Source organism: Mytilus californianus, unplaced genomic scaffold, assembly GCF_021869535.1.
Source record: "Mytilus californianus isolate M0D057914Y unplaced genomic scaffold, xbMytCali1.0.p SCAF_6, whole genome shotgun sequence".
Taxonomy (NCBI): Eukaryota; Metazoa; Mollusca; class Bivalvia; order Mytilida; family Mytilidae; genus Mytilus; species Mytilus californianus.
The window spans coordinates 87,125,375-87,138,036 of NW_026262712.1; the positions used below are offsets into that span (position 1 = coordinate 87,125,375).

General features: G+C 30.7%; 1 protein-coding gene across 1 annotated transcript; it reads left to right on the forward strand.

Moving 5' to 3' along the window:
- The first annotated feature begins 691 nt into the window (after positions 1–691).
- On the forward strand, positions 692–11,748 carry LOC127705963 (BET1 homolog). Its single transcript, XM_052210347.1, has 4 exons — positions 692–831; positions 3,474–3,568; positions 4,448–4,504; positions 8,939–11,748. The coding sequence occupies exons 1-4, from the start codon at positions 813–815 to the stop codon at positions 9,092–9,094; spliced, it is 327 nt and encodes a 108-aa protein (XP_052066307.1). The 5' UTR covers positions 692–812; the 3' UTR covers positions 9,095–11,748.
- Positions 11,749–12,662: the final 914 nt, after the last annotated feature.

Here is a 12,662-nt window from a genome sequence, read left to right on the forward strand (position 1 = left end):
GCAACCGTACGGCCTTCAACAATGAGAAAAACCCATACCATATAGTCGGCTATAAAAGGCCCCGACATGAAAAACTGATATAAAACAATTCAATTGAGAAAAGCTAACGGCCTAATTTGTAACAAAAGCTTATGTAATGATCATTTCAACTCTAAATAAAGCTTATCTAGTTATTAATTATTTATGTATTTATTTATATATACTTACCTGCTGATCGATGTGTCAAGTGAAAGAGAGGCGAAAGATACCAGAGGGACATTCAAACTCATAAGTCGAAAATAAACTGACAACGCCATGGCTAAAAAAGAAAAAGACAAACAGACAAACAATAGTACACATGCAAAGCACAACATAGAAAACTAAAGACTGAGCAACACGAAACCCACCAAAAACTTGCTGTGATGTCATGCTGTCCGGCTATCCTCTCTGGGAACAGTATATCAATATATATATGTTCCTGGTCCTCTAAAATCGGTGGCTGTACTTCATGAGAAGATTTCATATTGAAACGCCATAAATATTTCAGGAGGAAACTTTCCTCTGCAATACCCACAACTATTTTTAGAATTTCGAGGCAGAAAACAAAATAAATTTGTTTTCAATATTTTTTGCTAGATTTCACCGGAATAGGAACGGCTGCACTCGAGACTAGGGTTGACATTTAGAAATCGATTTAAAACAGGAGATTGACCCTGATTGTTAGTACACGTGTTTTGATGACGTTGTCACAAGAAGTAAATAACGAAAGTAGAAAATAGATTCTATGTAAAAATATTGTTTTTTTATGTTGGCAGAAGATAAAGGGATTGAAGATGAGGAGAGCACATATGGGTAAATTGTCTGAACAAAGATCATGCACAAACTGCAAATGTATTGCATGAAATATCAAAATATAAGAATGTTATGCCATATGTCATATGATATAATAATATGAGGCAGGCATTACCTGTGAAAGGGGACGAAGTCTGTATGAATTATTTTTTTTAATTCAAACATATGTTAAAAAAGAAACGGAAATACCGTAACGTTTCCGGTTTTGGTTCTGTTGTTAGGTGATTTTAGTTGTGACGTTTTTTAAGTTATGACGTCATATTCAATGTAAACAAAGAAACGCTATCATCAGGTAACGTTTTTTCATATCAAATAATTGTTAAAAATGAAATTTGTATTGTGTTCCTTCCTATATTTTACCGTGAGACTGATAAATATACATTTTACTCAAAGTATCATGACAAACGAGACCGGAAGAAGGAGGCAGATTTCTGCGCAGATGCGGGGAAATAAAAAAGTCTGAAAAAAAAAAGTTAACGATTTTGAGTTCATTAGTACAATGAAAATTTCGGGAAATTTTCCCGGATTTTTTTTTTTTTTTTTTTTTTATTTATTTTTCTACCGTAATTGGGGACTTCGTCCCCATATGATAATGGCATATGTCACAAATTATATTTTGAATGATATAGTATACCCCTGAACACATTGCCTTCCTCATATTTCTGTAGACAGCTTCTACAAGTTTAGGCTAATTCAAACCAAAAGGTGCTTATTTAAACCTTTTTATACGCCCTTCAAATTTTTGACGGGACGTATTATGGTATACAAATGTCCGGCGTCCGTCCGTCTGTCTGTCCGGCGTAAACATGTCGCACTGTAATGTGAGAATGACTTATCCAAATTTCATGAAACTTAACATAGTTGTTTCTTATGATGGTCAAACGATCTGTATACTTTTTGGTGAAAATAAGATTAAAACTTTTTGAGTTACAGGACTTAGTAACTAAAACAGGTGTTTGTTTTTTTTCACATGTGGCGCCATATCTCAAAAACAATTTATGATTATTGCTTAAAACTTTACACACTTCTTAGTTATATTAATCTTAAGATCTGTATACTTTTTGGTGATGATTCAAAATTTTATTTTAGAGATGAGTATTTTGTTAAAAAAGGGGGAGGGGTTTTTCACATGTCGCGCCGTATCTCAAAAACAGTTTATGATTATTGCTTAAAACTTTACACACTTCTTAGTTATATTAACCTTAAGATCTGTATACTTTTTGATGATGATTCAAAATTTTATTTTTGAGTTATTGAGTATTTTGTAAAAAAGGGGGAGGGGTTTTTCACATGTTGCGCCGTATCTCAAAAACGATTTATGATTATTGCTAAAAAATTTTCAAACTTCTTAGTTATATTAATCTTAAGATCTGTATACTTTTTGGTTTTGATTCAAAATTTTATTTTTGAGATAAAATTTTTTTTTTTTTAAAAGGGAGGGGTTTTCACATGTCGCGCCGTATCTCAAAAACGATTTATGATTATTGCTTAAAATTTTACACACTTCTTAGTTATATTAATCTAAAGATCTGTATACTTTTTGGTTTTGATTCAAAATTTTATTTTAGAGATATTGAGTTTTTTTGTAAAAAAAAAAGGGGGTTTTCGCATGTCACGCCGTATGTCAGAAACTATTTATGCTTATTGCATAAAAATTCACACACAAGACGACGGACATATCATGCGCTCATGGCACAGCTTTTTATTTTTACACATAATACAATACCATACACCTCATTAGGGGCTATTTTCACACAAAAAAGTCACGAACAGTTCAGCATAACTTACGACCAATTTTAATCCTAAGATTTTTTGCGAAAAGAGTTGCAGTATTTGTTTCATCATTACCAAGTAACCTGATTACTGGATATCACGGATGTTCATATAATCTGTTTGTTGGATGACATCAACATTGTCAATACATGTAGTTCAAGTGTCACTGATTCCTAAATCTAGAAAAAGGTCTTGGAATCTTGCTACCAACATTTAAATTAAAGCAGGATAGCTGGTATATATACAACATGCACTGACTATAAACCGTTTTTGTTGATGTGTAGTATCTATACGCTCCTTATTTGATTGAAATATTCACCCCTTTTCCTCCCATCCTGGGCACTTCAAAATTCCTTAAGTTGGTTACAGGTCATGCAGGTGCATAGCAAATAACAAATAGCCATAAAGTTCCTAAAGAAATTATGTTAACAGTGGCTGTAAGAGAGAATAAAAGAAGCAGAGGATACCATGGGGACATTCAATTCTCTTAAATCTAAGAGAAACTGACATTGCCATGGGAAAAACAACCGATGACAAAAAGACAAACAAAACCACAAAACTCTACATAAAAACTAAAGGCTATGCAACACAATACACAGACATAAGAGTGTATCAATTAAATATTAAATTTAATGTCATTTGACATCCAGTTAAAAAAACAAAAAATCTGTAACAGTTATTGAAAATTATTCCAATTCTAAATCAATCAGTATTATGCATCACCGTTTTGCAAGTGACACAGAATCAGTTAACAAGTTTTAGCATTTAGCAAATACATTATATTGTAACTTGTAAGAGCTTTATAATGAAAAGTATAGCATATACATTGTATATTTATTTTTAAATTTCATATTTATTTATTTTAAAAGGAAATGGTTTTCAAGGACAAGAAGGAGACATTGTGGAAGAAGACAATCAGAGAATGGAGGATGATTTGAAATATAAAGTTCAAGCTTTAAAATCAGTATGTTATCTTGTCACCTGAAAGATTAATGTTCACATAAAGTGTGCAAACATAAAATAAGAATGGTACACATTTAAAAAAAAAACCCACACAATTGTAAAATAATAACATAAACCATCTACTGGCAGAAGCTATTATGAAACTTTTTAGTAAGGAAAGTCTGTGCAAACAGTGAATTTTTTTTTAATTTATTTTTTAATGTTATGAAAGGATTGGATGAAAAAAGATCATGAGGGTGTTTTCTGTAAATTTCTTTTTAGATCATTTAATAGTCAAAATACAGTCTTCAATAATAGACAGGTGTCTAAACAATATATGTCAAGTTCTTAATCGCCAGGTTCTTTAAAGTTATGAATATATTGAACATGTACAGAGACTATCATTTAAACATTCAGTTGGTTTTTTGAAAAATGCTTAGCTTCTTAGAATTGGAAAATGGTCATTAGATACATTAACCACTGTATTTAACTCAGCTTTTTTAATAAATGTTCTAGCTGTCCATCATGCTTGACATAATCAGTGGTCATGTTTGTAATGTCAGGTATATCATACCAGAAATCTGTTAACCAAGGATGACTTATCCAAAAAAATGTTGTAAAATAAAGGGTTGTAATCTGATATGAAAATTCTAAATGGCAATACAGAAATGGTGTTATATTTACCGTATGGGTATATCATTGTTTTGAACACTCTCATTGTTCTAGACGTGATTTAGAGGACAATTGAGACATAATCAACAAGGGCAGAAGTTGAATCTGAAGTGGTCAATACATGTACATGTATGTGGAACAATTTGCCATTTATCTTTATATAATTAAGTTAAATGAAATAAATACAGTAGATCTCATGATATTAAAATATGTACGTTTTTGTTTACAGTTAACAATAGATATTGGAAACGAAGTTAGAGATCAGAACAAGTATTTAAATGAAATGGTAGGTTTATTCTTTCTTTTTGGTATTTAGGAATATTTTAGGTCAAATTGCAATAAGTCAACTGTATCCAGAAATTTATTGTTTTTATATGTTTACCATTTATTATACTTTATAGTAACATTAATGAAGTAAATGTCAATTATCTGAAACATAAACTAAAATCTTAATTTAAAAGTTAAAAGATGTGGTATGATTGCCAATGAGACAACTCTCGACCAGAGACCAGATGAGGTAGAAGTTAGCAACTATAGGTCACCATTCTGCCTTCAGCAATGAGCAAAACCCATACCGCATAGCAGCTGTAAAAGACCCTGATATGACAAATGTAAAACAATTCAAACGAGAAAATTAACAGCCTGGTTTATGTACAAAACAATAAAAGAAAAAACAAATATGATATACATCAACAAAGTACAACCACTGAATTACAGGCTCCTGATTTGGGACAGGCACTACAGAATGTGCCTTGGTTTAACATGTTTGTGGGCGCCCAACCCTCCCCTAACCTGAGACAGTGGTGTAACAACGCAACATGAGAACAAACTATAAAAATTCATAAGGGTTCTGCGGAACCCAGTGTCTGGCCTACTTTTGCTGTTAATCGCAGGCTCAACAAAAATGAGGAAAAAAAAATCAATAAAAATATTCCTTTAGATACTATCTTTTGATTGTAAGAAGCTTCTGTCAAAGTTTGGTATAAATCCAGGATAGTTTATGAATCTAATAAATGTTTTAAAAACTTTAACTGCAAACTGTATTTAATGTTAACTGGAAGAAAAACTAAGACTATTTATAAGTAATATCCGGAAAAACAGGAAATATATTTTTACAAAAATTCCTTCTAGATCTAGCTTTTGATCATAAACAAGCTTCTGTCCAAGTTTGGTACAAATCCAGGATAGTTTAAGAAAGTTATTAAAATTTTAAAAACTTTAACCACAGAGTGAATGTAATGTTTCCTGTCAGAAAAACTAAGTCCATTTACAAGTAAAATACGGAAAAACAGGAATTTTATTTTTACAAAATTTACTTCTGGATACTATCTTATGATCATAAACAAGCTTCTGTCCAAGCTTGGTAGAAATCCAGGATAGTGTAAGAAAGTTATCAAAATTTCATAAAAATTTAACCACAGAGTGAATATTTGTGGATGCCGCCGACGCCGACGGAATGTAGGATCGCTATGTCACGATTTTTTTCGACTAAAGTCGAAGGCTCGACGAAAAACTGTTGAAAAGGACTTAGTCAGGAATCTGATGTTCAGTAGTTGTCGTTTGTTGATATTTATAAGTGTTTTTATTTTTGTCGAGCCTTCGACTTTTGTCGAAAAACCGAGACATAGCGATCCTACATTCCGTTGGCGTCGTCGTCCACGGCGTCCACAAATATTCACTTTGTGGTTAAAGTTTTTGAAATTTTAATAACTTTCTTAAACTATCCTGGATTTCTACCAGACTTGGAAAGAAGCTTGTTTATGATCATAAGATAGTATCCAGAAATAAATTTTGTAAAAAAAAAATCCATTTTTTTCCGTATTTTACTTATAAATGGACTTAGTTTTTCTGACAGGAAACATTACATTCACTCTGTGGTTAAAGTTTTTGAAATTTTAATAACTTTCTTAAACTATCCTGGATTTCTACCAAACTTGGAAAGAAGCTTGTTTATGGTCATAAGATAGTATCCAGAAATAAATTTTGTAAAAAAAAAATTCCATTTTTTCTGTATTTTACTTATAAATGGACTTAGTTTTTCTTCCAGTTAACATTACATACAGTCTGCAGTTTAAGTTTTTAAAACATTTATTAGATTCATAAACTATCCTGGATTTTTACCAAACTTGGACAGAAGCTACTTACAATCAAAAGATAGTATAGAGAGGAATATTTTTATCAATTTTTTTCCTCATTTTTGTTGAGCCTGCGATTGACAGCAAAAGTAGGCGAGACACTGGGTTCCGCGGAACCCTTACAAATTTTTTTATATAGATTAGACCGTTGGTTTTCCCGTTTGAACGGTTTTACACTAGTAATTTTTGGGGGCCCTTTATAGCTTGCTGTTCGGTGTGAGCCAAGGCTCTGTGTTGAAGACTGTACTTTGACCTTTAATGGTTTACTTTTATAAATTTTGACTTGGATGGAGAGTTGTCTCATTGGCACTCATACCACATCTTCTTATATCTATTAACTTGTCAGAACGATTCAAATCACAAGAACAACTAATGAAAACAAAGGACACAAAGTACATACATACAAACATTCTCTCATTTTTATATATATATATATATACAAGTCTAAATTGAAAACAACGTTACAACCTATGATTGCGTTGGATAAAAACCACAATTTTTATACGTGTGCATGCAAAACAAATTTCTTGTTAGAGGTGTCTAAATACAGCACAAACAACATTTTCCAAAAGACCAAAAAAGTGAAAAAGTATATTTTAACAAAACGCATTTGACTTACAGGTCAAACAACAAATGTTCTTAAACCCTGCTGACTGCCATTGGCGATTGCCAAATAAAAGGATCACCGATGTAATAAATGGATCTTAATTATAAATTTAATACTTATATATATATATTTACAAGTCTAAATTGAAAACAACGTTCAAACCTATGATTGCGTTGGATAAAAACCGCAATTTTTATATGTGTGCATGCAAAACAAATTTCTTAGTAGAGGGGTCTAAATACAGCACAAACAACATTTTCCAAAAGACCAAAAAAAGTGAAAAAGTATATTTTAACAAAACGCATTTGACTAGCCGGTCAAACAAAGGATGTTCTTAAACCCTGCTGACTGCCATTATATATATATATATATATAATATAATATGATCATGATGATAGATATACCACATCTCCTTATTTTATATATCCAATGAGACAACTATACAACAGAGTACAAATGACTTGGATCTAAGCAATGATGATAAGCTTGATTTCAATTTTACCGTTGAACTTAATTATAATAGAGTTATAGAACTTTGTTCATGAAAAAACAGACATTCATAAACTTGTTAGAATACAATTATACAAGTCATGTTTCTTTGACCAGTTATTGGACTTTTATTCATTAACAAAATGCCGTTGTATCACATGTGCAATGAAAACTCTATGCTTTGTCTATTAAGACTTTTGAAATACCGTTAAAAGGCTTGTATAGTCCGCGGTTTTATTCTCCAAAATTGACCCTGACAGCAGGGGTGCGGATTATAGAGTACAATAAGCAAGAAATAAGAGAGAAAATTTCAATTTCGCGATGTGGTTTGTTTACGTTCCGTCATGTTTGTTATTGACATTATAGATGGCGCTCTTTTCATTTTTCAAACCAATAATTTTACCCAATCCATATTAATAAGTTATTTTTATTCAATATCAAATTAATACTGATAAATTTAAAAATTAAAATGCTTCATTACAAAATTCTCGTTTCTTTTCAATGCATTGCTAAATATAAACTGGTATCTGCTTGAATGAAATTGTACAAAAAAGGAAAAAAAAGACAACCATAAACCAGCTTACGATGTGTAAACTACAAAACGTAATCGGTTATTATTCGTTCCGTTTTGGTGTTTCCTATTGACAAATATATTTTGTATCAGCTAAGACCCTTCAAACATTAATGTGATAGATATATTAAACACTGTTTTACATAAGGAGGGAACTGTTTTACTTTCAAAGTCGTATTATGGTGATATCTATTATGTACGGATTTTGACTCTCACCGGGTTTTTTCATCTTTTACACGTGCTTTTCAAACTTCCGGTTAAAACATACACACGTTTCTAAATTGTTTTTATGTGTGATTTAGACTTAATTTAACCAGCGTGAAGTGTTTTAGAATCATTTACAAGCAGTTTCAGCTTCTGTTTGGTGATGGAAAATAGGTTTTTTCCAAGAAAATACCGCAAACGACCACACACGATTTAAAATTACCTGTGTTTCATTAGACCTTTTCTAACAGTTACAAAAAGTTTTTTTACCTGAAATTTCGTGGGGAGAAGGGGGTGTGGACTATGTACCAGTGCAAACTATACAAGCCCGATTACGGTACACAATGTTAGGTTTGACATAGATGAGCTCCATAACAATTTTTACAATTTTGTTTCTTTAGGTTATGAGACTTTCCTTCATTGATAATCAACATACATTTTTATACCCCCACTCAATATTAAGTGGTATGCTGCAACGATTTTGTCTGTCTGTTTGTATATATTGGTCTGTCTGTTCTTTCCTTTCTGTAGGCAGTTTGTCAGTCTATCCATGATTAACTTTGTAACATATTAATCAAATTTATTTATGCATATTGTCAGACATGCATGGTGCATTTATGTATTGGATAGTTATTGATACTTTATATTAAATTTGTTAATTAATATAATATATTTTTAATCAATGATATAAGAAAAATGATTATTTTATTTCAGCATGATGATTTTGATAAAGGAGGGAGTTTATTGGATAAAACAGTGAACCGTTTGAAGAGAATAACTGCATCAGGTGGACATAAACATATATGCTACCTATTAGGTTTTTCTCTGTTTGTATTCTTTGTGATATGGATGATTGTCAAATTTAGATGATGACGTTGAAGGATGATGTTAAATAGCTGCAATATGATGAAAGTTTAATACAGAGATTCTAGATGATCTAGAGAAGAGTGTAACTCTTAAAAGTATTATCATTGATAACAAAAAGTAAGAAGATTTCTGTGAAAGTGCTATTCTTGGATAATAATCTTTAAAAGGTTAATGGTTCATTTCAACTGTAATATATTATCAACATTTTATAGCTTCTTATAAAGTAGAAATTATTTACTGTAAACTTGGACCACTTTGTGGGTTATTTTTTTGACAATTTCAATCCATGACCATCTTTTGTGTGGGAGTTAAATGTTCATATTAATAGATAAGTGCTCTGTTCAAGATGGTTGATTTGTGTAAACTATTCATGTGGGGATCACTTGTACATGATTGCAAAAAGTCGAAAATATAACCCCAGCACAAAATTTTCCAAGTGTACGGTATTGACCCAAAAAAGGGAAAACCTTTTTAATATATTATTGAAAATTGTATTCTAATCTGACTTTATTATGAACTTCTATTGACATATTTTGTCAGGAAGAATACTGAATTTAGAATTCCTTCAGAAAACGAAGATACATGAAAATTAAGATTTTTCTTCCTGATGAAAAAAGTATACCTATCTCAGTACTGCCTTCCTTTTTTAATGAAAATCCTTTGAATGCAAATTTACAGTACACACAAGAGGCATTTATTCAAAAAATATTTGTTGGTGTTGAGATATTCCACTGTGAAATAAGGTGATTGAGGGGGATAACATTCTAATTAACAACCCTATCATATATATTTCATATGGATATGTAACATGTATGCAGAGAGATATTTCAAAGTCAAAATCATCCAGTCAAAATCATTCACTGTGAAAATTCACCACCAAGAATGACATTTGTACGAATTACTATGTGTACTGAAGATAAAACAATGCCATCAGCTGAATTGTCTGTTGGTAATAAACAAACTCAAAACACAATCTTTATGTGCCTATCCTAATTCAGGAGTCTGTAATTCAGTGGTTGTCATTGGTTTACATCTGTCATGTATTTTTTTTTGTAGATTGTATTGTTATATATATACGGCTGTCAGTTTTTTCCTTTGAATTGCCGTCTATAGCTGCCTATACAGTCTTGGTTATTCTCATTGTTGAAAGCTACTGTGACCTATAATTGCTTATATCCACATCATTTGAACTCTGATGGATAGTTGTCTCATTCATGTCATTGGCAATCATACCACATCTCTTTATTTTTATATATCAAATTACATGTTGTCAAGAGAAACAACATTACAATGCATCTTGGGAACAAGGATTGTAGTTTGTCTCTGTATGTAATATGATTTTTTTTTTTTAATTTAAAAGATTTGTTATATTCCATTTCCAACAAATCTTGTTAAGCTGGACATGTGGTTTTGTATTTCTAAATAATATTATATTCTCTATTACCCTTTCATTAACATTTACTTCTCAATCTTAAAGTAAGCTGTTGAATATATTGACATGCATCATTAAATGATGTATACATTTTGAAATAAGTTAATTTCACTGGTTTAGATCAAAAGGAAAAAAAAAATAGATTGCAATATTTAAAACTCATATTTTTATTCTGATTTTATGCATATTTCAATAAAACATCTGTTTAATCATAAATTGCATCAATAAACTCAACCTTTGATGATTTGAATTAATAAATGCATGCATTAATATCCTTTACAGTTATTCATTTTTCAAAATATGAACTATTTTTAATATTTTTGTCATTTTTTTTGTGTTTAATTTAAAGTGTGAATGTTACATTGTTTCATTGTCTTGTTAGCGTTTTGTTATTGTTTTTATTTATAAATGAAGAGTTGATATGATAGTCAGTACAATGTTTATATAAAGAATGTACACATGATGTGAGTCTGTAATTTAATGATTATAAACTCTAATGATAATTTTTTACGTTATGCCTTTCAATTTAAGGTTATGTAAGGGAACGACCATTTAACTTCAAGGGGTGGTTTTTTCCTAAAAAAATATTCTGATCCCCAATTTGATGAAAAATATATTGTGGTCAAGCAGATGACAAAAAAAAATATTCTGAATCCAGATTTTCCCCATATCTTATACCGGTAGTGTTTAATTTTGAAAAAAATAATTTGATTGATAGCGTCTAAAAACTAAAAAAAGCATGAAATTTTTTTCTGACTCAGACAAAAATCCATAACCCCCCCCCTTGAAGTTAAATGGTTGCTCCCTAAGACATTTACCAAATATCTAGTCAAATATGAATTGGAGCAGTTAATGTATAGCAAAAAAGAATGTTACCAAAAGTTAGCATCGTGTTATCTGGTTATATACCATGGATTCATTTATTTTTGAGGAAAAAATGTATTTTCGTGGATATTTTAGTTCATGGTTTTTCTAATTCCAAAGTCTACATACATGCTTGAAGATAATTTGTACATCATTGAACACTTAAATTTGTGGTTCACCGACATGTATACCCATTGATATCTTATACTACGGAACTAAATTTCCAGTAATAAGGTCTTCTGAAACAAATTGATAAAGCTCAGTTACGTAAATGCCATATCCACTTGTTCAATATCAATATGTAAGTCGAAACTTAAAAATATACGGTAAAAATACTCCTTTTTCACCAGTTTTTTAAGTAAATAAATATTGATTAGCATACTTAGTATGGGTTGTATACTTTGAAGTCTTTGTTACAACATACCAGGTACATGTACCATTTGATTGTTCATATTACATGATTTGCAAACATTTTGAAAGTATTCAGTTGTATGTGTATGTGTGGATATTGTTGGTTATAATGAATGTGTTCATTTTTGAATGATTTGGACAGTGCCAAATGAAATGATAAATGTATGCTTATTGAAAATTTTGATTAAAGAGATCATATTCTTATATTGTCTTTAATTTGCATTTATAACACTTTTTATATGACAAATATGCTCCTTTCTTGCCATTTCCACACTGTAACAAACAACATTTGTCCTCTATAATAGACTAAAACTTATCTTTGGTGATACAAAATTTGTTAATGTTTAAAAAGTCAATGTTTTACCTTGAACCCACCCTATATTGGATTTTTTTCTGAAACAAATTTTTTTTTCTGCAATTGATGTTAAATGTTTTTTTAAACTCATCCTATACGTCTCCAAGAATGACAGCAATTTCAGCATTCATGATGAGTGGCAATGACCCCTAGAAAATAATGTTGATCTTAATCAGATCGTTAATTCTGATATTAAATACACATTATAGTATCAATAGAAAGCTCATTGAACACACTGTTTACTAGGTATAACACTTATGTATTTTCTTCAGTACTTAGGATGTAGCAGAAGCTAAAGCTTTACTCCTTGTCCTAAATAAAATCTGGCAGAAAGCTACATTTTTGGATTCAAATCTTATTTCATGAGTCTCATGCTCTCTGCAAGACTATTATTTGTCTAAATCAAGCTAAATACTAAAAATATACAATTGACACTCTTTTCATTCCTCAGTTAAAGATTTTTCAGTAACAAACTTTTTAAATATGGAAAAGTTTCTACTTTTCAAATA

Bases quoted from the DNA above. Each gene is read 5' to 3' on its own strand.
- LOC127705963 (XM_052210347.1), top strand. The intron at 3,569-4,447 runs GTATGTTATCTT...TTTTGTTTACAG, and splicing joins AAGTTCAAGCTTTAAAATCA to TTAACAATAGATATTGGAAA. The intron at 4,505-8,938 runs GTAGGTTTATTC...ATTTTATTTCAG, and splicing joins ACAAGTATTTAAATGAAATG to CATGATGATTTTGATAAAGG.